Source organism: Pteronotus mesoamericanus, unplaced genomic scaffold (assembly GCF_021234165.1).
Source record: "Pteronotus mesoamericanus isolate MK-2021 breed Mesoamerican mustached bat unplaced genomic scaffold, CSHL_Meso_final contig_74, whole genome shotgun sequence".
NCBI classification, from domain to species: domain Eukaryota; kingdom Metazoa; phylum Chordata; class Mammalia; order Chiroptera; family Mormoopidae; genus Pteronotus; species Pteronotus mesoamericanus.
In genome coordinates, this window is record NW_026555247.1 from 4012658 (window position 1) to 4040301 (window position 27644).

General features: G+C 43.4%; 2 protein-coding genes across 2 annotated transcripts in view; one reads left to right on the top strand and one right to left on the bottom strand.

The window, feature by feature from the left end:
* ENOSF1 (enolase superfamily member 1) overlaps positions 1 to 24590 on the top strand; it is a 36395-nt gene extending 11805 nt beyond the window's left edge. The window contains 14 exon segments of the mRNA XM_054583423.1: positions 2210 to 2296; positions 2628 to 2654; positions 4420 to 4492; positions 4611 to 4649; positions 5066 to 5148; positions 5986 to 6020; positions 8502 to 8589; positions 10932 to 11066; positions 14092 to 14130; positions 14927 to 15056; positions 15316 to 15415; positions 17214 to 17295; positions 17941 to 18042; positions 24570 to 24590. Coding sequence (XP_054439398.1) covers positions 2210 to 2296; positions 2628 to 2654; positions 4420 to 4492; positions 4611 to 4649; positions 5066 to 5148; positions 5986 to 6020; positions 8502 to 8589; positions 10932 to 11066; positions 14092 to 14130; positions 14927 to 15056; positions 15316 to 15415; positions 17214 to 17295; positions 17941 to 18042 — 1020 coding nt within the window. The 3' untranslated portion in view covers positions 24570 to 24590.
* On the bottom strand, positions 18792 to 27577 carry TYMS (thymidylate synthetase). Its single transcript, XM_054583424.1, has 7 exons — positions 27357 to 27577; positions 25568 to 25641; positions 24486 to 24660; positions 22085 to 22186; positions 21081 to 21256; positions 20641 to 20712; positions 18792 to 19409 (listed from the first exon to the last, which is right to left on the bottom strand). Exons 1-7 carry the CDS (start codon positions 27556 to 27558, stop codon positions 19272 to 19274), a joined length of 939 nt encoding a protein of 312 aa, XP_054439399.1. The 5' UTR covers positions 27559 to 27577; the 3' UTR covers positions 18792 to 19271.
* Positions 27578 to 27644: the final 67 nt, after the last annotated feature.

Below are 27644 nucleotides of genomic sequence, written 5' to 3' on the forward strand. Positions count from 1 at the left end.
ATAAACATGGAAGTTCAGGAAGCACAGAGTCCCAAACAAGATGGACACAAAGAGGCCCACCTCAATTCACATCATAATTAAAATGCAAAAGGTTAAAGATAAAGAGATGGGAAGGGGAGGTGTGGGAGAATGGGTGAGAGGTGAGGGGATAAGAAGTACAAATAAGTTGCTACAGAACAGCCATGGGGATGTAAAGTACAATATAGGAAAGGGAGTAGCCAAAGAACTTACACCCATGACCCATGGACAGGAACAAGGGTGGGGGGATTGCCTGAGAGAGTTCAGGGGTGCTCAGTGGGGGAAAGCAAAGGGGAAAAATTAGGACAACTGCAATAGCATAATCAACAAAATATAATTTAAAAATGTCAATAGCATTTTCATGTTTATTTTTAAAAATATTTCATTTATTTATTTTTAAAGAGAGAAGGGAGAAAGAAAGAAAAGGAGAGAAACATCAATGTGTGGTTGCCTCTCATGCACCCCCTACTGGAGGCCTGACCCACAACCCAGGCATGTGCTCTGACTGGGAATGGAACCAGCAACCCTTTGGTTCGCAGGCCAGCACGCAATCCACTGAGCCACACCAGCCAGGGCTTCAATAGCATTTTTAAAATAGAAAAGTTGTCCCAGATAAAAAGAGACTAAAGAGACACAACTAAATGCAATATGTGAGTAAAATAAAGTACATTATGTGAGCAATTGGTGAAATTTGATTATGAACAGTCTTTTAGGTATTAGAATTCTATCAATGTTCTAGTCCCTGAATTTGATCATTGTGCTATGGTTATATAAGAGAAATATCCTTGTTTTTAGGAACTACACACTGAAATATTTTGGGTTAAAGGGACATAACATCTGCAACTTACTAAAAAAATAGTTCAGTAAAATAAATGTTATGATATATTTATAAAAGATAAAATATATATTATAAATATATATTTATTATATATAATATATATACACACAGTGTTGAGGAAAAGTAGGTTTACAGTTGTGAGTACACATAACAGATTTTATTTTTATATTATTTATTAATTATTATATTATTTTCCATACAAGCAACTGACAGAAGAAATATACAGTGGTCTGGCACAAATAAAACCCTTATTTTATTACAAAATCATAACCATGTAATTCTGTAATATAACAATATCACACTCAAACACACCATACGACATTTTAGGTGAAATGTTCAAATTAAAACTATAAACTATTACACCCATATTATTACCCTACCAAGTGTTACCAAATAATGGACCCAGTGGGAGGGGCCCACATACTGTCACTGATACACTGCCCCCCTGCCCCAGGGTCCCTCTGTTCTAGGTTCTTTGCCCACCGTCCATAGAAATTATGGCTCTCAATGGCAGGGTTTGGTGAAAAGGGAAGGAACTATTAATTCAAAAGTTAAACAGGTTTTGAGTAATGGCTAATTGTTGCCCTTAAATCTCAAAATCCCTTTAAAACACCCAACACACACAGTCCTGCCTTTCCTCCTCTTTGCCCAGTCAGGCCAGTCAAGGGTACCGTGCTTCAGAAGAAAAGGAACAAAAGTCCAGACCTCGGCTAGTCAGGCCTCTCACGGTTCCCAGCACCGTCAGCTCTGTTGCTGCGATCTCCAGTTCTTAATCCAAACCCACATGGCACCTTCTCATGGCCCACTAGCAAGGGTCCTTTCTCTCATTTCCTTCCTGCATGGTCTTCGAATTGTGGTGTGGAGTGAACCGTCTGAGTTTTCATGCACAGGCACTGTAAGGGGAGGGGGGGGCGGTAGGAGGAACTTCCTTCCAGGTGCATCCTGGGTTTAAGTTATGCCAATCTTCCTGGTTGTCCCTGTAGATATGCAAAATATTCATCTTTGCATATAAGGTATGAAGCTACCCTGCTGTTACTGACATGCAAACTGATTCTCAGTAGCCCTGCTCTGTGTCAGATATGAAGCTCGCCTGTTATTGATATGCACTTATTAACACTCAAGCAAGTATTACTTCTGCCAGACCCTGTATGTACAGGAGGGTTTTTCTGCAATATTCATGAAACACGTCTGTAGTCACTATTTAAAAAAAAAACCCCAAAAAAAACCACTTAGCCTTTTAAGTGAGTTTCAATTGCTGCCTCTTAATTCTTGAAATGTGACCCTGGCCAGGGGACCTAAATATCTTTTTCATTTATTTCTAAGATATGCTGGTGTGTTTTGCTTCCTAACTAGATCGGTCCTGAGAAAGGTGTTGTGCATCTGGCTACAGCAGCCGTTCTCAATGCTGTGTGGGACCTGTGGGCCAAGCAGGAGAGAAAGGTAACTCAGGAGAATTTCTGCGGAAAAACACGGCATGTGCAGGGGAATAGATACTTTCTCTATAACCAGCCTGAAAGACAAATACATAGCTGGCCCCCAAAGGAAACAGAGGCAACTGTTTGATTTTTATTTTTTCTCCCTTAGAGGTATTGGCAGTAGTCAGGAGACTGTAGAAGTAGGTTAGAAAGGACTGAAAAAGAAGTAGAGGGTGGGCAGAAGTGAGGGGCTAGGAGACGGTATTAAGAGACAAGTGGACAGGTGTTTGATAGTGGGAATTTTCATTTACTTTCATACTTGATGCATATATTTTACAAATCTTTTTTTCTTCAAGCCTCTGTGGAAGTTACTTGTCGACATGGTAAGTAAATTCTTTCACATTATAATTGTTTCTGTAAATAAATGGATTTCATGGATTACTTGCCTTTTGATAATCAGTAAATATAGTCAGGCCTGTCTGTGGATCCCTGGGTGGCCCCAGGGGACGCATTGAGTTAGGCCCCCCTCCCCCACCGCAGAGCTTTCTTATGTAATGCAAATTCTCAGAGCCTCCATTTTCTAACTATGAAAAAGAGATGATCATACCTTCTCTGGGAACCTGGTAGAATTGGTTCAAGGACCAAATGAGAGAAGTGATTTACAAACCCTGAAGAGCAAGATATTATTATTAAGATATTATTTGGTCACTTTGATTTTGAAATAGAGTGACAGATGAGAGACTGTTGTGTCTCCATTGTATGATCCATCAGGGCAGGAGCCAAACACTGAATTTGAAAGATACATACCTCGCTCTCCTTTCTCCTCCACCTGTTTATAACAGGGATGAGCACCTGCAGTATCAGGAGGACCTGGCTTTGAATCCGGGCTCTACCACTTACTGGCTGGGTGACCTTGGGCAAGTCACTTCACCTCTCTGAGCATCAGCTACCTCAGGGTGATGCCTTGGATGGTCACTAAAATACTCCTAGTCAACAAATGAAGGCCCTTGTTATTATTTGGCATCACAATTAAGGAAAAAAGAGGACACCATGGCCTTAAAGACAGTTGGGCCAACAGATGCTTTCCCTTCTCTGGAGGAAAGTGAAGACAGGAGAATATCACACTGTCTCTCTGACAGGGCTGTGGGTAGCATGGGGGTGCCATCTGAAGGGGAAGGATGGGACTTCTTCAACCAGCTTCATGCTCAAGGTTATCCTTTGAGAGGGATGCAAGAGGAAGCCCCCAAAACTGAATGACCTGGGGTGCCTGAAATCCCACTTGTGGACTTCTCATTCTTTAGATTCTGTTCCCTCTTTCAATGCCAGCATTCATAAAAGAAGGAGAACCTCAGCATAGAAAGAACTACGATTTTTAACAGTTATAGTGGAATACTATTGGGCACAGTAAAACCTGAGTGGGAAAGCTCCCGGTTGCTTCCTAAGTGTCTGTTAGTTGGGATGAAGGGAGGTCTCAGCCAGAGGCCTAGCTGAATGTCCTCCTCCTAATGTGGCCAGAGCCCAAGCCTGGGGCAGGAAGGGGTGGAGAGAGTGCAGCTAGTGATGATCCAGGGAGTGATCATCATGCTGGGCATGCTCACTTTCAATCCACTCTGTTCCTGTCAGCAAAGCGAGTGGTCCCTATTTGACAGTAGAGGGAATTGCCCAAGGTTATGCAGCTGGTAATCAGTGGCCACAGGGTTGACCCAGTGTGGCCTGGCTCTGAGATCAGCCTTCTTTCCTCTCCCTCTAAGCTGCTTAGTATCACGGTCAGCCTGAAATGTGGAAGCAGTGACACATTGAGTGACATCTTGTGCTCATCTATTCACTTAACTTGTGCTGAGTGCTAACCTCATGCCCCGTCCTCTTTCCAGAGTCTGGAATGGGGAGCCTAAGTTTTGAGGCAAAGGAGAGATAAGGAGGGAGCAAGGGGTCGGTCTGAGCATAAGGGCCTAAGGACTTCATCAGAGGATGGCAATGACCCTCTGAAGGACTCTACACCAAGGGATGATGGAGTCAAACGATGTAACACAAATCCCAAAGGCCATTTCCCAAAAGCACAAGCCCAAGTATCAGTCTAAGCAGATTCTTGGAAACACAATCCACTTCTGAATTGATTCCAGCCATTTCCTCCTCCTGTCACGCTGCCAGGATCCCAGGACACTGCTATCCTGCATTGATTTCAGGTACATCACTGATGTCCTGACTGAGGAGGAAGCCTACGGTGAGTCATATTCAAGTGATGGGACTGGAAACTTTCTAGCGCATGCTTATGTGTAAACAACATAGCATGTGAAACATTTGTTGTCTAAGAGAGTGATGATGTTTCTTATTTTTTCCAGAAATACTGCAGGAAGGTCAAGTTGGTAAAAAAGAGAGAGGCGGGTTATGAGGAAATTTCCTTCATTATTTTTCTCATTGTTTACTTTTGACTGCCCTTGTCCTTTGGGGGTTCACATTGTCCTTCCAAATGCCTCATGCCCAGCAGCCAGGTCCTTAACAGCCACTTGAATCTGGAGGAAGAAGCCTCCTGAGTGTTGTTTGACTATGCAGGAAGGCCCTTGGCTAGTGGGCAGTCCTAGATGGTATCCTGATCACCCCGTAATCCCCTCTCCCCACACCCCCCACTTTGACATCCTCAGAATGTGCATGATCCTGAATGCATCCAGGGGCTGGACTAAGGGCTGGTGCAGGATCAGAAGGAGATTCTCTGAGGAGCAGGAGCTTAGCTGCAGCCAATCTAATTCTGAAGGTCCCTGGAAAGAACAAAGTGTTGACAAGCATTGTGTTTCCACAGAAGAGCAAATGCTAATGGATGGTTACCCTGCCTACACCACATCATGCACCTGGCTGGGGTACTCAGATGACACATTGAAGCAGGTGAGCATTTGAACCTGGTTTGGTAGACAGGTTTTATGTTCCTGGCTTCCTGGAAGAGTTTTAATATTTTCTTGTTAGCCTTTCTAAATCCTTATGGCTCCAAAGCCTCATTCTAGAAGTACTTTTACTCAAGCAAAAGCAAAGCCATTCACTTTGTGGACACAGGACTCTGACATGGGACAGCTGGGACGATGTGACCAGTGACTCCCACTTTGGGTTCTGAAAGGATTTGATTCCTAGGCAGAGGAACTGGAATAGTATGCCTAGGCAGCAGCATACTATTGTACAGTGTTACACATAATCAAGCTGAGTCTCAGCTTCCTCGTAGAGAAATGGGGAAATAATCTCTTACCTCATGGCTGGTTTTGAAAATTCAGAAAAATGCTGTGAACTGGATAGTGTTCACATCACAGTGGCTGACACATAGCATTCAATAATTGTATGGCTGACTCATCACTCTATTGTACTGTACCCACCCACAACTGAGACAGAGAGAGAGAAGCTAGATACCATTTCTTACTCTTCCATTAGTCCTGTGGATGCCACAGAATATCACGGCTTTAAAAAGAGGGATATAAATGCTGCACTCCCCCTCCAGGAGTGTTGTGACAATTAAAGAAACGGTTACCGTAGAGACAAGGGAAAAAAGTCACTCTGCAAGTACAAAGAGTTATGCTTGTTGGCTAAGCTGTTTCTGCTGTGAATTTCAACAACACATGGCTATTCTTCTGGTTCCTGCTACAACGAGTGTTTGTGAAACCAGATCAGAAATGAGGTGCTCAATAGACCAAGGGAGCTTTTCAGTGTATGGTGATGGCTGTGCACTTCTCTCCATAGCTCTGCACGGAGGCCCTGAAGAGCGGCTGGACCAGGTAAGTTATTTGTGTGATAATAAACTTGACTTTTCCAATTGGCAGCAAGAGAGGCTCAGCAATGGAGAGGGGCCAGAATCAAGAGGCACTAAGATCAAGATTCTTCCAAGAGCAGTCTGGTATGTAGGGACACATAAGAGACATTTCAGCCTAGGCCAGGCTCTTTATCCAAAGATAAGACACAAGGCCCTGGCCCGGTAGTTCGATTGGAGCCAAGTCCCATACACCAAAAAATGTTGCAGATTTGATCCCAGTCAGGGCACATACCCAAGTTATGGGTTTGGTCCCTGGTGGGGGAGCGTATGGAGATAACTGATCAATGTTTCTCACATCAATGTTTCTCTCTCTCTCCCTTCATCTCTTTCTAAAATCAGTAAACATATGCTCAAGTGAGGATTAAAAAAAAAAAGAGAGAGATAAGACATGAGTCCTAATTAGAATCATGGAACATCAGGGTTGAAAGAGATCTTGGAGATCACTGGTTTCAAGCACCAATCAGTGCAAGCAGATTCTTAGAAATCCACTAGAAATTTACTCTTCACCATCAGTACCAAACATTGATTGAGCTTTTAGTTGAAAACCTCCAGAAGCAGTGAGCTGAACTTTAGAAGGAACTTTTGCATTGTTGGAGGGCTTCAAGTGTTAGAAAGAGCTTCAATGTCATAAGCCCTTTGTTTCCATATGATTTTCAGTCACTGGTTCCAAATCTGCACAGAGTTTTCCAAAGCCAAGCCCTCGAGACAGCTCTTCTCTTCTTCTGGGCCGTTCTATCCAGACTAACCATCTGCACTTCCCTCCTGTGTGGTTGTGGAGCCCTGGGCATCCTAGGGTCTTCCTCTGGATAAACTAGTGGCCCTGGATTCTGACACAGTACAGGACACAAAGGGACCATCATCTCTTGATCTAGTCACTGTGAGTCCATCAGTGCAGCTAAAGGTGGCTTATTTGCCTGAGATAAATCCCCAGGCTTTACATGACCCTCAGTCAGTCTGGCAACCTGGTCTCCTGCTGCTCAAAGTGTGGTCTATGGAACGGGTGCATCACCATCCCCTGGAGCTGGTCAGAAGTGAAGACTCTCAGGCCTCTCCCCAGATCTGCTGTGTCAGAATCTTCATTTTAACAAGACTCCTGCGTGATGTGTGTGTTTGAGGGCGCTGAATCCTTAGGAACCCCTCAGCTAATACAGGGTGGGGATTAAGAACTTGAAGGAAGCAACATGATGTGGTGGAAAGAGGCTTAGAGATGTGATGGATTTGGAATCAAATCTTACCTTTTTCCCTCATTGCCTGCAAGTACTTTCTGTGTGATCATGGGCAAATTTCTCAACCCCTTTGAACTTCATGTTCTCTCTCTACAAGTAGGGAATAATATTAACTCTTGGTTCTTCTCAAAGTTGCTATATCAGAAAAGGACCAGCACAGTCAGGATTCATTGCAGGTGCTCAGTAAATCCTGGCACCTTCCCTCTCTGCACACACCCAGGAAAGGTTGGCACAGTCATATCTGGTGAGTCAGAGAAGGCTGAGGGGAGGTTGCAAAGGCCTCCCCTCATAGGAAGCCCACATCCAGAAGCTGAAGCTCTCACCTGGGATAGAAATGTGTTTCATGCTGAATGGAGGGGAGAGAATGGCAGCAGGTGGCTGAGTGTGTGTGGTGTTCTGCAGGGGGCTTTCATTGGCATAGAGGGTGGGCATCATGGAGGGTAGGGGAAGGACCTCAGGTTCTGTCTGGAGCAGCAGCCTTGGTGTTGAGTGTGCAGGGCAGAGAGGCTGGTGAGCAAGGGAGAGGGTGCCAGTTTCACCTTGCATGTGGTCATTTCACAGTCATGCTGACCACATCTCTTCTGACAAATCAAACAACTTCAGCAGAGTCACGGGGAACAGCGTGGAGGCCCAGGTCTAGAGAGTAGTTGGGTGTCAAAACAGATTAAGGGAGCTCCTGCAGTGGCCAGCGATGATGTAAAGGAGACCCCTGCTACTCCCTAATTATGTAACCAAGGCCCCTGCACCACAGGGTCCCTGTAGCCAACCTCACCGAGTTGATTTAGGATGAAGCCCTCTTGTAAAGGACTGTAGACAGGAATATTTTGTCAACTCTACCCTTTTCATTCGGGATATGACGGGAGGACTCACTCAGCTCTCTCTCCCAGTCCCCATTCTCCTCTTGAAGCCTGTGCCTTTCTCATCCTTAATTCTTTTTCATGGCACAGCAAAAACTCAGTTAATGTTATTAAAAATCTAACTGCTCTCTCTGGTTTCTTAACTTTAGGTCAGAAAGTATTTTATAGTCATTGCCCTATGACAGTGAAAAAAGAGATACTATTTGTAGGATTATTCTCAAGTGATTTCTCTGAAGATTGGGAAAGGCAAGAAGTTGCTAGAAAATGTGATCTGTGAATTATTGACAGAGACAGTCACTCCTGCAGAAAATCCAGATATCTTTGCTAAGTCAGACGTATAAACTATCAAACCAAATTTTACAGGTTTAAGGTAAAAGTTGGTGCTGATCTCCAGGATGACATCCGTAGGTGCCGACTCATCAGAGACATAATTGGACCTGAGAAGACTTTGGTAAACATCCTCTCCTCCCATTGAGAAATAAGTAGCCTTACAGGAAGCCTTTATCCAGGGCCAAACTACAAATTTCAATCAAGGATTAAAAAACATTGGGAATTTTAAAACTGAATGCCAGAGGAAGTATAGCTTTGTGGTTTTGTTACAGTAGGGGAACTCTTTAAAAAGCAAACAATTGCAGGGACTGAGAGTTAATTTTTTTTTTTTAAATTCTGCAGAACTAGTTAAGATCAGGATTAGGGATTGTTCCTTCTTGCTAATATGGATGCACCTGGGCAAGCAGTTCTCCCATGGGTGCCCCAGTGTGACCCAGGGAGATGAACTATTTCCTCTACCTTCTTAACAAGTCTGCCCCACATGTAGCTCATCAGGTAAGTGGGTCTCAGAGAGTCATTGTTGAAGAAATGCTGGAACTTTGAGATAAATGAAAGGATCAGTATTCCTAACTGCAGAGTCTTGAAAACAGTTATTATTACATTTAAAATATTTTCATAAAAGGAAGTCATAATAAGATGTTTTTTTATGAACTTTTAGAGACATGTTTCCTAAGTTAAAATAGATGTTTGGAGTCCTTGACCTAGGATCAGATGTCCCATTATTGATATGTGAATTAATGCTACTTTTTTTACTTATGAGGTCATCATCATCCAGATTATTTATAATAGTTGATTCTGGGTGTACTGTCCCCTAGTTCTCATAGTGTTCTATGAAGGCACTTTTACCACGTAGCACATTCGACTAGAGCAGCAACTTTCAACTGGTATGCCACAAGATCAATACTTGACTACTTAGTCAGGGGCACTGACATTTTTTCCCTTAGGTTGTCAAATAAAAAAATGACAACAGCCAACACAACAATAGCTGCCTAGTGTGAATACCTTGTCTTGAACCATAAATATATAGGTCATAAAATAGAGTTGCATCTTATTGGTCATGTTGCATAATAAGGTTGTATCTAATTGGTTAATTCTTGGTACCAGAAATACTTATATACAAGTATTGGCACCTGATTTTTTAAAAGATTTTATTTATTTATTTTTAGAGAAAGGGAGGAAGAGAGGAAGAGAAAAATTGATGTGCAAGAGATACGTTGATCAGTTGCCTCTTGCACGTCCCCAACCAGGGATCTGGCCCATAAATCAGGCACATGCCCTGACTGGAAACCAAACTGGTGAACCCCTGGCTCACAGGCTTTGCTCAATCCACAGAGCCACACTAGCCGAGGTGATACCTGATTTTTTTAAAAGTCACATTGCAGCAAAAAGTGTAGATAATTGCTATTATTTTCCATAAATTAATCAAAATTATATCTATTTTTGGTAAGATTGGCAACAAATATATTTTTTCGCGTGCTGCAGAATTTTAGTAATTAGTTTATATGTGCCATGAGATGAAAAATGTGGAATATCGCTGTGCAAGAGATGGCTGTCTCTGTGTCTCTGTTTTTGAAACAAGATAACATCAGGAATGGAGGGGCCCTTCGTTAGTTTCTGCAGACCCAGCACGTGGCTTTCAGGCAGGATCTCTGCACAAAGAGGCCTAGGGCCTTGGAGTAAGAGGCCTAGACTTGAAAGCACCATTTACTTGACTTATTATTCATAGGCAAATTACTTAACTTTTATGCATGTCAGTTTTAGCTGTAAGATGGGTTAATATGAACTGCCTCATAGAGTTATTATAAATATTAAATGGAAAAAATGCATAAAATGCCTAGTGGCATAGGTGTGAGACTAATGGTAGAGTTTGGTTATTTACCACTGTGCCAGACACATAGCAAGCAATAGTCAATGAATGACCATTGAACAAACTCAGTATTGGCTGTCCATGATTCAGAATGTGATAAAATGGTTCCTACAAACAATGAACACTGCAACACAAATATATTCGGGTGGCATCTAAATGCAGACTGGGTCAGAGCTCCAGAGCCAGGGAGCACTTGTTGTCGGCCCCATTCAGGGCACTTCTGGACATCTCCTCCAAAGACAGTACAGTAAGGCCTCACTTAGAGATGTTGATAGGTTCTGTAACTTTAGGTGAAATAATGTATAAGGAAACCAACTTTACCATAGGCTAATTGATACAAATAAGAGTTAAGTTCTTACAGCACTCATAATTGAGGACTTAACAGTATCTGGAACCAAAATTCTGATCTCTATGGCTACTCTTTGACTCTTTGTTATGGCTGCATGATGGTTCTCCAAAGAAGAAACGTCAAGCTCCCTATGGGAGCCTTGCTCAGTAGTTGGTGGTACTAGTGACAGCATTTCCATTCTGGGAACCACAGCCCTGAAGCAAGGTCAGCACCTGGAAGACTTCACCCCGAAGGTCTCTCCTCACAGATGATGGATGCCAATCAGCACTGGGATGTGCCCGAGGCAGTGGAGTGGATGTCAAAGCTGGCTGAGTTCAAGCCACTGTGGACTGAGGAGCCAACCTCCCCTGATGACATTTTGGGACACGCCATCATCTCCAAGGTAGAAAAACTGCAGCTGCTGCTGTCCTATCACTGCCATATTATTTTTTGTTTGGTTTTCCAGGGTGGTTGCAACAGATTCTAAAATTCTTTCGCCTATTTCCCTTTACTTTTCCTGATAAAGTAGGTGAAATAATTGTTCACTTAAGTTTATTGACTGCCCTTATTTCTATTTATTTTAGAGAAAGCAAATAGCTAAAAGCTGAAAGGCTACCCACTGTCCTGTCGATGTTAATAGACATGGTCTCATGACTAGAAATAGAAATCTGATTGATATTAAAAATATTTTACTCACCCAGAATAAAACAAAAAAAAAAAAAGTAGGTTCCTCTAGATGACTCAAAAGAAAGGCTTGCTCAGCTATGTCAAGGTCAGGCCTCACCAGGTGAAGGCTGTCTGCTTCTTTCCCTGTCCCAGGGCTCACTTCCACAAATCCACCCTAATTGGGAGCTGGCCATTCTCCTTTTCAGGTTTAGGAAGAACCTGATTTGTTAGAATAGCTGAGAAGCATCTCACCTCTCAGGGAGTGGAGTCTCCCATTAGCCCAGCTTACAGCACTGATATATAAAACCAGAATGCCAGCTGGTTAACTTAGAAGGAAAATTGTAACTTCTGGAAGCTCTAGATTTTTGTATCCTCTGACCAGAGCAAGTTCCATATGCAACCAAAGGCTCCTGGATGAGGGAGGAATCAGGGCAGGAACTGGTCAACGGGGTTGGAACATGTGTTAATGTCAAACCAAGATGGCCCAACACATCCTTCTTTGCAGTGCAGCTATACCTGCTTCAGTCTGGCCCCAGCCATGTGGAGTCTTAAACCTCCCCAGACAGTACTTGTACAGGCCCAGCTATCATATGCCTCTGACTCCCCTTTTATGTTTTCATCGAATAACCCTTTCCCACCACGCTGTGCCATTGGGTTAGTATGTTCATTTGGTTTAGAGGCCAGGCCCACCTGCCTAGGAGCCTAGGAAATGTTTTTTCTTCTTGAGGTGACTTGGCATTGCTCTACTCTCCCCCTCTGTGTGTTGCTCTTGAAATTTTTCCTCTAAGGACAATCTTAGTCCCCAGTTCCAGGAGGGATACCTCATTATGTACCTACATGAAGTCACAGGTCCTACTGGGATGTGGGGTCCATTTCTCTCAGTAAATCAACATAGGATCTCCATATTTTGGACACTACAAAAACCTGTGTTTAAGGAATGCCTTCCACTTTCCCCACTTTACAGCCTGGCTGGAGAGAAAACTAGGATCCATGAAAGAGACAGGTGGAGCACGGGGCCGGGGCTCTGAGTGCTGAGGGCAGCAGAAAGAAGGTCGGAACCTCTGCCACCTGGAGAGTCTCCTCAGAAGCTCTTCTGGGCTTCAACCCTCTGAGGGTTTGTTTACATGGGGGAAGCCATCCCCTCAGAAGGCATCTGAAGAAGTCGAGGAGGAGAGGAACCAAGGCTGGGGGAAGCTGAAATAGCCAGCACAGTGGAACCATGGAGGAACCCAGTGGAATGGGAGTGCATGGGGTGGGGGTGAGGGGGGTTTGTGGAGAAGGCGGGCATGTGGGGCCAGGTTATGGGTCCACCTGCTCAGAAGATGCGGCTGAACACAGCAAGGCACCACAGGTTCTTGAATGAGAGAATAACAATGGTTTGACTGGTAGCAACATGTATGTTGGGCAACATGGGGGTATAGGAGGGGTGAGAATGGTCAGAAAGAAAGTGGAGGCTGGAATGGGGCTAGGAGGCTTTTGCATTAAGCGAGGTGGAGGGCAGCTAGAACAGGGAAGATTCAGGAAATATTTAAAGGAGGAAATAAAATTTGGTACATATTCAGAGTCAGAAACATATGCTTTAAAGATGGTATGATGAATAAGTCAAATGGCTTTTCCTCCCCACCATTCCTCCTTCCTCTCATCCCCATTTTCTTTTGAAATAAAGAACCAAGCCTACTTAAATTAGGAGTTTCAGCACCATAAGCTGTTGACACTGAATGGCACCTTGGCCACAAGCCACTCTGCTCTGACTTGTGGGTAGTTTGTGACTCCCTGAAGTCCGCATATCTTGTTAAAGACAGGCCAGGTAGTGGAATTTGGGACACCTGGCTCCTAAATGAAAGATGCTTCTGCAGGGAAGTCAGCATACCTAGTGATTAAGATGCCTCCTCTGGCTCTGGAGTTAGCTGAAATTTCAAGCCCCAGCTCAACTTTCTAAGCTTTGACTAGGACAGTGAATACACCTGTGTGCCTTTTCTCATCTGTGAAATGGGGATCATGATGGCTTCTATCCAGCCAGGTTGTGATGAGGGATCAGTTCACTGAGGGTTTTGCACAAAGCCAGGTAATAAGGACCCTGAAAGTGTTAGCCATTAGCGTCATTGATACTATTCCCTAAACAATGGAAAGGCCAAGCCAGGGAGAAACCAAAGATGCCTGAGAGGAGTGTGTGGCTGTGCAGTCCCAGTGGGCGCTGGAGTAGTGGGCCTAGAGCCCAGGTGGCGGGGAGCGACGCAGCTTCGGCGGAAAGGACAGAAAGAGCAGTATTGCCAGATTCCAGTACCTCACCCGCTGAGCCCGACCTGTGAAGTAAGATCTATGGTCACCCACTGAGCTTCAGGAGTTCTAGAATAACCACTGAAGGGGGCAATAAGATGGGAATAAAGAGAGTGATGACCTATAAGAAGGACTCAGCCAGAGGTTGAACCGCTCCTGTCTGTGACTGGCCACAGTGGCTCGTATCTTCTGCCAGTTCCACACCACAGCCAGGCTCCAGACAGAACCTGCAGAGCCATAGCCAGGAAGGGAGCAGCACATGAACAAGTGCTGTCTTTCTCCTCTACAGAAACACGCAGCACCTCCTGTGTGCACACATTTCCCCTTGACTGCCTTGTGCCACTCCACAGCAGAGACACTTCTTTCTTCAGCTCTGAGTAACACTAAATATATAGCTCTAAATTTTTAAACTCTGAATTTTTAAACACTAAATTTTCAATTCAAAAACGTATGAAAATAACACCAGGTTGCCTTGTATTTTATAGGCATTGGTCCCATTAGGAATTGGCGTTGCCACAGAACAGGTAAGTAACGTGTCCTTAGGGTCAATACACACTGGCCACCAACTGACGGCATCATCATATTAGGCTACATTACCTGTTGTATTTTGAGTTGGGAAATTTTCATTATCTTAGAAATTGGGTCATTTTACAGCACTTCATTAGAGTGAAAAGTCAGATACAGTCACAAGTTTCTGGGTTATTCTAAAATTCAATGATTAAGATCATTTATTCTTATCAAAGTGTCTAATGGAAATTTATAAGGCAATTTAAACTTGCTATTGCAAAGGCATAAAACGCACTGTGTGGTTCTAAGAAAGCCAGCTTCCAAGTTGAGTAAACATTATTGCATTCACATTTTGTGCTTATAAACGAAGCACAAATGGCTGCCAAAACCTGCGGCAGTCAGCCCATGAGCAGAGCAGGGAGAGGGAGCAGAGTCTCGGGTTTTCCCAGCAAAAGGAGCAATGCTGCTTTGCCATGGTTCTGTTTTGTTGTCCGTGCCATCTGCTCATCACTGTCACCGTATTTCATGCTGATGCTTCATTTCACTAGGGCAGTTATTCCTTAATAGATGGCAAGCAATGTGACTTTACATGACTCACACTGTTCCACCAGCAGATTTGTAAAGAAGTGAGCGGAAGGTCCCCACCTGCACAATCAGAGCGTGCCTAATGCCAAGTGAGAACAAAGGATACACACAGTCCAGGCGTTCTGAAGGTCACTAATGAGTGACTTGGAATTGGTGTGTTGCCAGGTTTAGAGATCCTGAAGGCCAGGGCTGATTCTTCTGTTGGTTTTATTGTAATTCTATTTTCAGTGCCACAATAGAGTAATATTTAAGCAGCTCCTACAGGCGAAAGCCCTGCAGTTTCTCCAGATTGACAGCTGCAGGCTGGGAAGTGTCAATGAGAACCTCTCAGTGTTGCTGATGGCCAAAAAGTTTGGAAGTAAGGGCACAGCAGCCTGCAGACAAAACCTCCTTTTCCATGGGACACCTGTGGTTCCCTCTGTAGTTTGTCATTTTGGTTGGGGTTTTTTTTCCCCCTAAATCAGGAAATCTTTGATAATTTTCATCCTGGAATTTCATCCCTAAACAGTAATGAATGATCTAATCACTTGTAGGCAATAAGAAAAACTGCAGGTTCTCACCCCTCCCCTCTCTCTGCCCAACTCTTGGCATTCAGTAGAAACCTGCCTTCATTTTAGTTCCTGTTTGCCCCCACGCTGGTGGAGTAGGCCTCTGTGAATTGGTACAGCACCTGATTATATCTGACTTCATATCAGTCTCCGCAAGCCTCACAAACAGGTAATTGCCCTTAACTTCAGTAGCGTCCCTCAGTCCAGGCCAGATCTTTTAATTCTGCCGTTGTGACCAGAGGCACTAAGAACCCTGTCCATTGGCACACTCTGTGACTCAAAGGCCAAGCTGGTTTTGCTTCCACTGCTCCATGTGGAGAGACCTAGCAGTGAATAGCCATTTTCTTTTAGAAGGGTCAGTCCTTGGTAGCTGAATCACTGTTTAGGAGATGAGTTTTCAACCAGATGAAAACCAGAACTCCTTCCTCAACTAGCACCTGTTTCTAACTTTCTAAAGCTCCACTTTCACCATAGGTGTGTTCTTTGCTCTGTCCAAGCTCTTCCTCCTAACACTGGAGTCTTTCCTGATTTGGTCACACCATTACTACTTAGTTCCATTTGATTTCTCAACAGGCCCCAGGTGAGCTTCAAATTAAGACAATATCCTTCTAGTCGTCTGTACACATATGGATTTATTATGCTTTTTACTCTTGAAATTAAATGCTGTATCACAAAAAGATCACTAGAAGTATATAGTGAAAGCAATACGTGCATGGGGAAGGTGAACGCCAAATTCAGGATTGTGAGAAAGGAGTGGGACCAGTCAGGGGAAATTGGGGGCTTCAATGATAAAGTACTGGTTTCATTCCTAAACTGGATAGTGAGTAGGCATATGCTGCCTTTTAATGTCAGAAGAATTTCAAACTTTAAAAAAATTCCAAAAGGACTCATGGACATGGACAACAGCGTGATGATGGCTGAGGGGAGGGGTATATAAGAGGACTAAGCGGTAATGGAAAAAATAATACAATAAAGGATAAATTTTTTTAAATCCATGTTATTCTAATTTTTGCCCCTTTCATTTCAGTTCTCAAAGTCAGGACCAAGGGGGGGAGGGGTTCCAACTAACCTTGAAAGGTTCTTCAGGTCTTAAGGGATGAGAAAAAAAGGGTCAGCCCTGAGCCACCGTGCACTGTGCCCCCAAAACAGTGGGTGAAAGTGCCGCATGACACTCTCCTGGAAGCAGACCTCACTGCTCAGGAGTCACTGTGCAAGTAGAAAGCCACAGATAGACACTATGTGCTGTCACACCTCAACACCTCTGCTTTGTATTTTTCTGTGTGGAACACTGTTCTCTGTTCATTCTTTAAGGCCCAACTGTCTCTCCCATGGGGCTGGTTCTTCATCTCTCCTCTATAGATTATAGGTAGCAAACAGTAGAGTCGATGACTTAGTATATATGTCCACTGAAACCACGAGGCCCTCTCTAGCCAATTCCTTTGTGTATCCCCTGCACAGGGCATATGCCTGCCCGTCACGACAGCTGTTCTTTAGACGATGACTAAGGTTAGGCAGCAGAGTCAGGCCACTTATCCCAGGTCACAAAACTAGAAAGTGGCTGACACCAAATTTGAACAGGTTGGTCTGATCCTAAAACCTGTGCTTTTCTAAATCATCTGTATAGCTGAAAGGGACCCCATTTGGTGATTTTAATCTATTCATCTAACTTTTGGCTAAAGTCACCCAAATAATCCCAGGTCCTTATGGCTAAATTGATTGCTTTTGCGGTCACAAAACCTTTAGTTAAAATAGATTTCACAGTTCAATTCATCCAAGCCTCCACATTGCTTTATTTCATAGGTGAGAAGAACCTGAGGCACAGAGGTTGAGGGAAACGTGGTTATCAGCCAAGCCTTGACCAAGTCCACCCTTTCTTCACTGTGGCATCACCCTTTCTGCTTTAATAGTTGATACCAAGAGAATTATCTACCTTATTATTGCCCCCCCCCCCGATCCCTTCCTCCTAGGATGTGTGAATATGTCGACTACCTGCATGAACATTTCAAGTATCCTGTGATAATCAAGAATGCTTCCTACATGCCTCCTAAGGTGAGCTTGGGCAGGAGGGCCTCCTGAGGAAGCCACAACTGTACTGGTTCTCATGAACTAGATCCTAGAGCACAAACCTTAGAGTTTATTTTTATATCTAGAAACAAATGGCTCTTTACTTCATCAACCTCAAATTCCCAAGACCTGCAGGTCACGGTTTGGGGGTAAAATTGCCACTGACAAGGCTTCTCTAATGTCAGTCTTTCCTCAGAGGCTGAGACCTTAAAATGTGCACTCCGTGTGCAAAAAAAAAACAAAACAACCAACCCCAAACCACGCCCCCCCCCCCAAAAAAAGAAAGAAAAACCTGGCACAGACTAGCAGGTTAATCAACTGACAAGTTTTGATTACAGTTGTATTATCTGGGCTATTTATCCTCAATATTTTCAAGAGATGAGGCCTTATTTTCACAAACGGAAGTTGGCTTATCAGAGGAAATTTGATTAGTTCAACCACCCTGGGAAGTAGCCAATAGTGTGTCCCTCTCTATTTCAAACAACCAGAAAATTTATTTTAAAAATATTGATTCAGTTGCCTCTGGCTTAGATTTAAAAGCATTTCTAGGAGCAGCAGAAATACATAAAATAAATGCTTTTTGTTCCAGGTGGTTATTAGCACTGCTCTATATTTCTTTTTGTCTGATAGGAAGCTGGTTATTCCACAGAAATGAAGGAGAAAGCTATAAAGAAACACCAATACCCAGATGGTGAAGTCTGGAAGAAACTCCGTGCTGCTCAAGGGAATTAGGTACTCAGTCCTCACACCCACTTCTTTTTTAAATAAAAAGGTTTAAAATTTCTTGGGTGTGGTTTTACAAAAATTGGGAAAAAAAAAAATCATCCTACCAATGAAAACAAATTCAGCTGAGTCACATTAACCTCAGGAATCGGCTCAGTAATGATGCTTACTTCTTTCAGCAAACAACATATACTCTTAATCCTTAAACAAATTTAGATTTAACTAACCTGAAGTCCAGGAAGATGTTCTCTTAAGATTTCTATCAAATGCTGGTACCCAGACATTAAACTGTACTTTGAAAATAAGAAGCATGTTGTATAATTTGTTGGAACAAGTCCTTATTCTATTTAACATTTGTCAAAAATTAGCAGAATAAAAATAGTTCTGCAGCACCGTGGGCTATCTGGTACGCAACAAAGATTCCACTGAAGTGGTAGAGCATCTCTTTTCCAGCTCAGTCTAAACACATTATAGAATTCATACCATACTGAAACTAATGAGGGCAAACAGCTATTTCATAGACTTTTTTATAACCTTTAAAAAAATCCTTTATCCTACATAATTTTTATTAATAAAATGTAGCTAGAATTAGGTAAACCATAGAAAAGTTTAATATAGTTTAGTCAGCATTTTTAAAATATATGCTAACCTTGTCAGCAGCATCCATAGCATGTTTATTTAGGAGGGTTTAGTTCATCTGTTTTAGGCAGGAACTGTGCAGAATGACAATAGAGAATTAAAAACAAAAAACCCAGATGAATGCAGAATGCTTCTTTATTATAACAATATGTAAAACAAAATTCTGTATGTTTATAACCATACCAACTATACATTATCATAACTGATGTTATTCAGCTTGCTCAAATTTGACGGAAGAGCTTTAATTCTTGAAATTCATTAACCTTTATACAAACATGGGATTGAAATGAATGCACATGTTTTTTGTTAAGCATATATACATTTTTACTCTTCTCACTTTATTAGATCTCAGCATTGCCATATACTCTCATTGAGTTGTTACTCAAGCTCAGGGCCTTTTATTACCAAGAGAACCAGCACAGTTATATTCGCCAGTGGCAACAGCCTTAAGTTAATGAATAATAACTGACGGGTTAGCAACTGATTTTTGACCTACTTCCTTCTTACTCTAGAGCAAAAAGAACGTTCATGTAAGCATCTAAACTAACAACCCTTAAGAAGATTGACAGTATCCTTCAAACAACTCCTTTAAAAGCACTCTAAACGGCCATTTCCATTTTAATAGTCGGGTGGGGATGGTATCCTTCAATCTGAAAGTCTTCAGCTCTGAAGTCATCAATTGCCTCAACTTTTCGAAGGATTTTGAGCTTTGGGAAAGGTCTTGGTTCTCGCTGAAGCTAAAAACAACATAAGGGGGAGAGGTGGGCAAAGGAGGGAAAAGGGGGACAATCAAAGTTTAAAAGAAAAAAAAAGGAATCACCTAAAAAAACAAAGCTAAAAAAAGATAAAAACAACATAAGACCATTATTTTGCTGTATCTGTCCTATTGCTTTAATTCTTCTCTGCATGTCCCTTTATGAAATAAGTACACAGTATTTTATCAGCATTATTTTACAGGGCTGTAACATTGTAGAACTCTTTTCCTCGGTTACACCGTACTGTTAGAGCATAACCAACCAATGCTCTCACACACATGGAGAGTGGAAGGTATTTTGTGGAATCATTCGGTGTCGGGAACCTGGTGGCTCACCAAGTGTAAGTCCTTATGATTGACTGATCTTGGTAAATTTATTAAGGATGGGACCCCGCCTTTTACATTTGTGTCTATAGGCACTCAGAATGGTTACATAGGTCCCATAATCCCCATTCCAACTGTCCCTGGCAGAAAGGGCATGTAAAGATGACTTCTATTGACAATTAACAAAAAGGGAAACACAGTGGCAATGAGGATGTGGACACAGGTCATGCATAACCTTATGTTATTCTGCCCAGAATGATAGGGACAGCCAGAGAGAAACATCTGGGTAAGCCTTGAAGTCACCCTCCAAGTCAAAGCAGATAAATTTCCTCAAAGGAGAAGGTTTCTAAGCTTGGACCTAATCTAGGAGGGCCTAAAAGATTTTTGGTTTATAATTTTTATCCTTGGGGCTATTTATGCACAGATACTCATTTTGTTGCCATTTCAAATCATTTGTTGGTTCCAACAATGTATGGATTTGAAGGGATTTTTGAAAGTTCAGACCTAAATATTATATTTAGCCTAAACTTAAGGCAGAACATTTAACTTTAAATTCTTCAAGTAAAAATTCTTCATGAGTTGAAATGCTACCTCTGGGAAGGTCCCAAATTCCCTGGTCTGAATGTGGCTCTCCCTCTCTGATACTCGTACTTAGTCTCCCATAGCACTTGTCACATTAGGTGCTTTGGTTGCTGAGACATGTGCCTACCTTATCTCTGCCCACCCGCCCCCCAGCTGTCCCTAAACCGAAGCCCTGCAGTTGAAGCAGGCCACCTTATCTCTGTCATAGCACCAAGAAGAATGCCAATTACAGGAGAGAGGTTCTAAAAATCAACCTTTTATCAAGACACAGGACCAACCTTCAAAGTGTGATAAATAACAATTCTTACCTGCATTTTCAGCGGCTCAATATGATTCAGGTAAATGTGTGCATCTCCCAAAGTGTGCACAAAGTCACCTGGCTGAATTGCAAGGGAGGAGTAAAAACAATGAGTGTTTTAGTTTTAATCCCTTTATAACACATCATTTAAAAACACACTATGTAGAGTATGCAGACATCTCAAAGCTTTTCAGAAAATAAAGAATTTAACCAGTGTTGCTTTTAAAAAAAAGTTAACTCATAAAAGTTATCTTGTATTATGAACAACCTATATGAGCCTGTTAGTACAGACCACAAGGACAGGAAAGTTCCAAGTAAAGTTAGAGTGAGTCAATTCATTTCTTATTTAAAACTAATCAGAATTCTGTGCAATTAGTTTTTTTCATGTTAAAGAATCTAAGAGCTCAGCACTTTAGGCAGGCAACAACTGTTCCTTCCTGAGTAGCCCACCTTTAGGCCCGTGATGTGTGCGATCATGTAGGTGAGCAGGGAGTAGCTGGCGATGTTGAAGGGCACGCCCAGGCCCATGTCTGCTGACCTCTGGTATAGCTGGCAGGACAGCTCCCCATTCACCACGTAGAACTGGCAGAGGGCATGGCAGGGAGGCAGGGCCATGAAAGGAAGATCTGAGGAGCCAGCATAGACAAAAATAAGGAGGGGTTGTGGTTTTAAAGAACATAACTATAGGTAAAGTAAAACAGGAGCAACACACAAGCCTACTCATAAGATGGAGGTCATGAGAAAGAGCCACTGGGCCATAGTGACCCTCATGACCCACCTCTCCCTCATGGCAAAAGCTGACCATTCCCATCCCAGGACTGGCATAAGCCCAACAGACACCTGTCCATTAACAGGAGCCTTCTGTGATGTACGTTTGTAGCTTGAGTTTGGTTAACAACTCAATGAGGGTATGTGAAAATGCTGAGACTGTGAATACAGTGAGAAGGGTAAAAGTGTACATATGCTTAACAAAAAACATGTACATGTATTTCAATCCCATGTTTGTATGAAGGTTAATGAACTTCAAGAATTAAAGCTCTTCCCTCAAATTTGAGAAAGCAATGCTCTCTCATTCAAGTTGAAATTAGCTATTTGTACTACCTTTATAGGAAGAATGAATTCATTTGCAGAGGCCACAGGAAGCTGGGGTCTCGGGCACACCTCCTGTACGCCAAGTCTCTATTATGTATGTGGATATTCTACTCCAAGTGTTTATTATACCATGGTAAAGTTTAACTTTAAAATAATAAATAATCTTACATATATTTTTATAGGTAACCTGAGGGTGAAAATGGGGCCAAGGGTGACTTGCACAGGGTCACCCAAGTGGCCATAGGGCTGAGTCAGTTCCCAGGACCCGCCTCCCACTGGAGGTCCCTGCACAAGGCCACATTGCTTCCCTTTCTGTTAATCATACAGTTAGGACATGAGAGGATGACCAGGATGCTTTTAACCTTTTGGATTCCAAGCACACAGGATGATTCTTCTGTCGTTAGGGTTGGTTTTGATCATGTCAATCACCTTTTGCAGTTGGTCCACTCCTTGACCTGAATAATCTGTAGAATTATCAAAAAGAGAGAAAAAGTGCACACATTAATCACAACATCTTGTGAGATGTTTTTACCCGTCATTGATCACACTGTCCATGAGCCAAGAGTTACTCCAATGCACTCTATACATTTCTCAGATCTCATTGGGTTATGTTGCATTCAAGGCCTGGTCTAGGCTCCTAGGTCTGTCCCTGGAGTCACAACAAAGTCTATTTTCCTTCCCATATAAACGTCCTTTTAATTTTTGGTTGGTCATGGTGTCACCCCTTCCCCCTCCCCAATTTCAACATTGTTTCTTCCAGTGGTCTCCAGAGGACTTAGTCTCCATACCGGTCAACCATTCTTGTCATGCCTCACTGACATTATCTTGTTTATCTGTGTCCCACAGAAAGTACTAGGTCTTAAATAGAATACACAATTCCATACACATTAACAACTAACAGAGGACTGTGGATTCCTTTCTATGACCTTGACAGTATCCTTCCAACACGTCCTCCTAAAATTACAATTTAGCAAGTAAATGCCTAGTCATCTGTAAATATCAGGAAACCTCCATAATTATTACACCACCTTTGTACTTTTCTCCCATTTCTGGTCTCCGGACTTTAATTCCTTGCCTTCCTTCTGAAATGGAACTAGAAGCTGGGAAGTGCAGGACTTCATATTCTCCTCTGGTTAAACTTCCACTTATTGGTGTCGCACTTTGTTCTAGTCCAGCAGTTCTTAATTTTTTTTTTTTTTTTGGGAGGAAAGCCTGACACAATCAGTTCCATAAAAGGTAGTATCAAAGATTTTTTTAAAAAGATAAACTGTGATGGAACAGTTCTGTATCTTGATTGTGGTGGTGGTTACACACCATGTGCTAAAACTGCATACCCACACATGCTAATGAGTACACATGAAACTGGAGAAATCTGATGAGCTCTTGTGGATTTTGCCAGTGTCAACTTATACAAGATGTTACCTTTGGGGTAAACTGGGTAAAGCGTACAGGGACCTCTCTGTACTTGAACTTCTAATTATTTAAAGATTGAAATATAAAAATAAACAAAAAGCACAAACACTCCTATTGAAGTCCAAAAGCTGAGCATTCATACAACTTTAAACTAAGGACATCATTTTACTAGGGTCCCTTAAGCAGCAATAAAGAACTGAACACTAGGCAGGATTTAAGGCACAATTAAGGCAGGGGAGTACATTCACATCCTGAGGATGTCCCTCAGACAGAGGTTGCAGACCATTTACCTACAGAAATAGTTTGGCTCACACAGCACTCTAAAAAAAATGCTGGTAAAGTTTATATAAGATTAAATGTACCATTTTTAAGCTTGCGATCAGTGGCATTAAGTACATTCCCAATGTTGTGCAATCATCACCAGCATCTATCTCCAGTTTTTTATCTTCCTAAACTGAAACTCCATACCTATGGAACATTAACCCCCTCAGGTCCCCTCTTCCTCACCCCTGGCAACCACCATTCTATCTCTATGAATGTGCCTATTCCAGGTCTGCACAGCACTTTAAAACTTAAGGAGGTTGCCAACATTCAAAACATCTCAAGATTGCACATAAAATGCATATTTTAGGCTTTAATCAAAGAATTCCCACACTATAGGGCTGACCTGTCTCTAGCTTGCTGGAGATGAGATGTGACTGTTCCCTCTGGATGAGACTCATGCTCTCCAGGTGGAAGGTCTCTGCCCAGGCAGCAAACTGTTACTTCCTGCATACACCATGTATACACACGGACACATCTGCCTTTGTAACCTCTGACTTAAGGATAAGTGGGACAAAGGAACAAGGAACTAGGGCTGGACTCAGCAAGTGGTACCAAGTAACAGGGGAGGTGGACATCCAGCAGTGAGATGTTTTATCTTTTCCACCAGCAGGGTGGAGAGGAGATGGTGACACCGGAAAAGAGCTACCACATCAGTGACACCTAAGATGTGACGGGTGGCTCAGTCTTAAAAAGAAAAGGGAGATCAAGGCCTCTGCAAGGCAATCTCTGGGCATTTAGTTCCCCAGATGAACCTCTTACCTTATTCCCCAACACAGCGACCAACTGTGTCACTATTTGCTAATGGAACAGGTATGGAAAGTGCCAAGCACCCAATAATGCTAATCACTGAGAGTGTGATCTGCATCCATGAGGTGTAGCTGCAGCTCCTGAACTTGAAACAGACTCACCCAAGGTTCAAGTTATATATCGGCTCCCCAGACACTGGCTTCTTATCCCCTACACTTCACTTGAAACCATGGAGCTATGAGGGGTGCTCAGATATCTGAGGCAGCACTGTCTCCTCACCTGAATCCATATCTTTGTATTCTGCCCCAAAATGCCTCCACTGAAAGCCATAAACTGGGCCTAAATCCCCTTCTTTTCTGCTAGAGAATCCAAGGCCATCCAGGAAGTCACGAGACCCATTGGCATCCCAGATTTTCACTCCCCTGGATGACAGTTCTTTAGCATTTGTGGATCCCTGGAAGAGATGGGAGAGCAGAGCAGGTGAGTTCACTCACCCAGCAGACTTTGGAACCACTGGAGCCCACCCACCAAGAGTCCCCATTGGTTGGTTGCTTCCCATACATGCTCCTACCTGGGATCAAACCCACAACCTAGATATGTGCGATGACCAGGAATCGAACCCGCAACCTTTTGGTGTTCGTTTGGTTGCTTCTCATACATGCTCCTACCTGGGATCAAACCCACAACCTAGGTATGTGCCATGACCAGGAATTGAACCCGCAACCTTCTGGTGTACTGGATGATGCTCCAACCAACTGAGCCACTCAGCCAGGGCAGCCTGTCCTCTTTAAGGAGGCTAGTTCTAGCTCAAACTCTGGAGGGCCTTCAGGTCAGTTTGATTCCTTCTCTGGAACCACCCTCTAAAAATTGTTTTCTTGTTCCCCTCAGCTAAATTTTCTAAACTACACACCTCCAAGTCTTTTTAATTATTCGCACATCTAGTTTTGTGTTTCTTAACCCAATAATGTATTCTGTGTCCAAGCGTGATACCCAAAATGAATTTAATGCTTCATGTGCAATCTCTTGGGAGTAACTTAGATCTGGTATATAAATATTTTTAGTGATTGGTATAATAAGCACTAGCTTTTTTGGCAAATGGAGGTCACATATCTCATATGTGCCATTACTGAGTTATGTTTACCCCAACCTATACTTGCATAGTTGACTTGTTTTTGCCAAGTACAAGCCTGATGTTTATTTTTCTTATATTCCATCTTATTAGATTTGGCCCTTTTCAGCCTAACCTAGTTGTGCATCTAGGTCAAGAACAGACCCCCAACTGGCTTCTGGTGTCTTCAGGTGTGATGTGCTATAATGGGTACAAGCGGGACTATGGTGCCACACAAGGTGGGCTTCTTTACCTTGATAAACCACAGCAACTCCTCCAAAATACCCTTCCAGAACACACGTTTGGTTGTCAGCAGAGGAAATTCATCTGAAAAACAGTTTGCCATATAATTTCAAGATGGGAAAACAGCACATGCTACCCAACTTTCTCTGTGGAAGAAAACTTCCTCAGGGCATTAGGCCCTGGAGTGATCATAGGAGCAACTAGAAAAAAGACTCCTGCCAAGTGGGAGCCCTGTTTCAGGGTGGAGCTCCCAGGATGCAGTGCAAGTCAGTGACACAGTTCAGAATGAGACTGCCTTCCTGAGCCCCACACCCACCAGACAAAAAGTTCCACACAGTGAGATGGGGCCAGGGAAAGAGCACCACCCACTACCCTGTTAGGAAGACTCCTTTACGGAGGTGTGAAGACAACACACAAAGTGTGCCCTCTGGCAAAGCCTGAAGGCTCTCAGGGCTATTCCATGATTATGCTGTCTAGGAAAACTTGCTCAGGACCCAGGGATAACTGGTCAAAACTGAAGAACAGTTTTTAAAGATTTGCAAAGCAAATTAACCTCTATGTTTTAGGTATACCCAAAACAGTAACTGTTTAAACATTTCATATACATGATCCTATTTACTTTTCAAAACAATCTTCCCCAAGGCACCTTAATGATCTCCATTTTACAGACACCAGGAGGAAATACAGAAGTTTGCATCAAGAAATAGAAAAATAAACATGTAAAAGCTTATCTCTATTCAGCTGTACCATTGATATCCATATAGCCAGGATTAATGGTCCAAGCACCTACTTCTATCAATATTGTCTGAACATTATTTCCTCCATTTCAAGTATATGGGGAAGCTTAACACCACAGGTTAAGTAACTTGCCCAAGGTCTAAGAGGAGCTGGGGTAAAAACTAGGTCAGTGGCTCTTTGAAGACCAACAGCTCTTGGTGCTGCAGGAAGGTGGATCTCTCCGCTCAGGAAACTCCCAAAGCTGTCCAAGGCCAATCAGGTATTTTCCACTGCAGACAGGAATTTCCCATTTTCTAGAATGGGTGGGGGGGGAGCTGAGCTCAGCGAATCTGCTTTACTAATAGTGGGGGGGTGCCCCTCAACACCACCCTCCACACCAGTGTCAAGGATTTATACTTCCCGTGCATACCCCAACCCCACCACTTCATCTCCTGAAAGCCTGACCCTAGCAACTCCCAACAGACACTTCTTCCCAGGGGCCATCCTGCTTTACAGGAAAAAATGAATAGGAACTTCTACTCGCACCATCGAGTTATTTCAAGGTTTAAGAGGAAAACTGGCTCACGGGGCTGGAAGGGAAAACTGTCCCGCCCCTGCCTTTCAATTGGCTCTCTTCCCGCCGTCGTCACTGCGCGCCCAAAAATTGGCTCCAATTTTAAAATTTTGCGAAGCGGAAGGACAAACACTGGAGAGGAGAGGCAATAACAGGCACACTTAGCCAAGCCAAGCCCTAGGTCAAGCCGAGGCAGATCCTCTCCCACTCTAGTTCGGACAAACTACGGGATCGTACCTGCTTTGGGGAAGACAACACAACGAGGTGTTAACGTGCCACGGACCTTGGAGCCGGAAGGGCCAACGTGGTTTTATCTCCCAGCTCTTTCCCTCCTGTCCGTGTGACCCTATGCAAATCAGCTCTCTAATCCAAACCTCAGTTTCGGCGTCTAAAAATAGGTTAGGACTAAAACTAGCCCGCGGGCCCCGCCCCTCGCAAGCGCTCTCCCAGTTGCACCTCCAAGCCCGCGAGGGTGCCCGCCCGCCCGCCCCTGGCGAGCCCATGTCACCTCTCAGGCTGTAGCGCGCCTGCATGCCGAACACCGACAGGGTGCCGGTGCCGGTGCGGTCATCCTTTCGGAAGCCACAACGGAGGATGTGCTCAATCTGCCCCAGGTACTGCAGCTCCCCGTGCGGCCGCGGCTCGGCGCCCCGCTCCTGTGAGGCGGGCAGCGACAGCGGGAGCGGCAGCTCGGAGATGGGGCCTGGCATGTCGCGGGTGCAGCTGCAGGAACTGGGACACGGTCGGCAAAGCTCTAAGACCTCTTTTAAGCGCCTTTTTCCCCACCGCCCCTTCG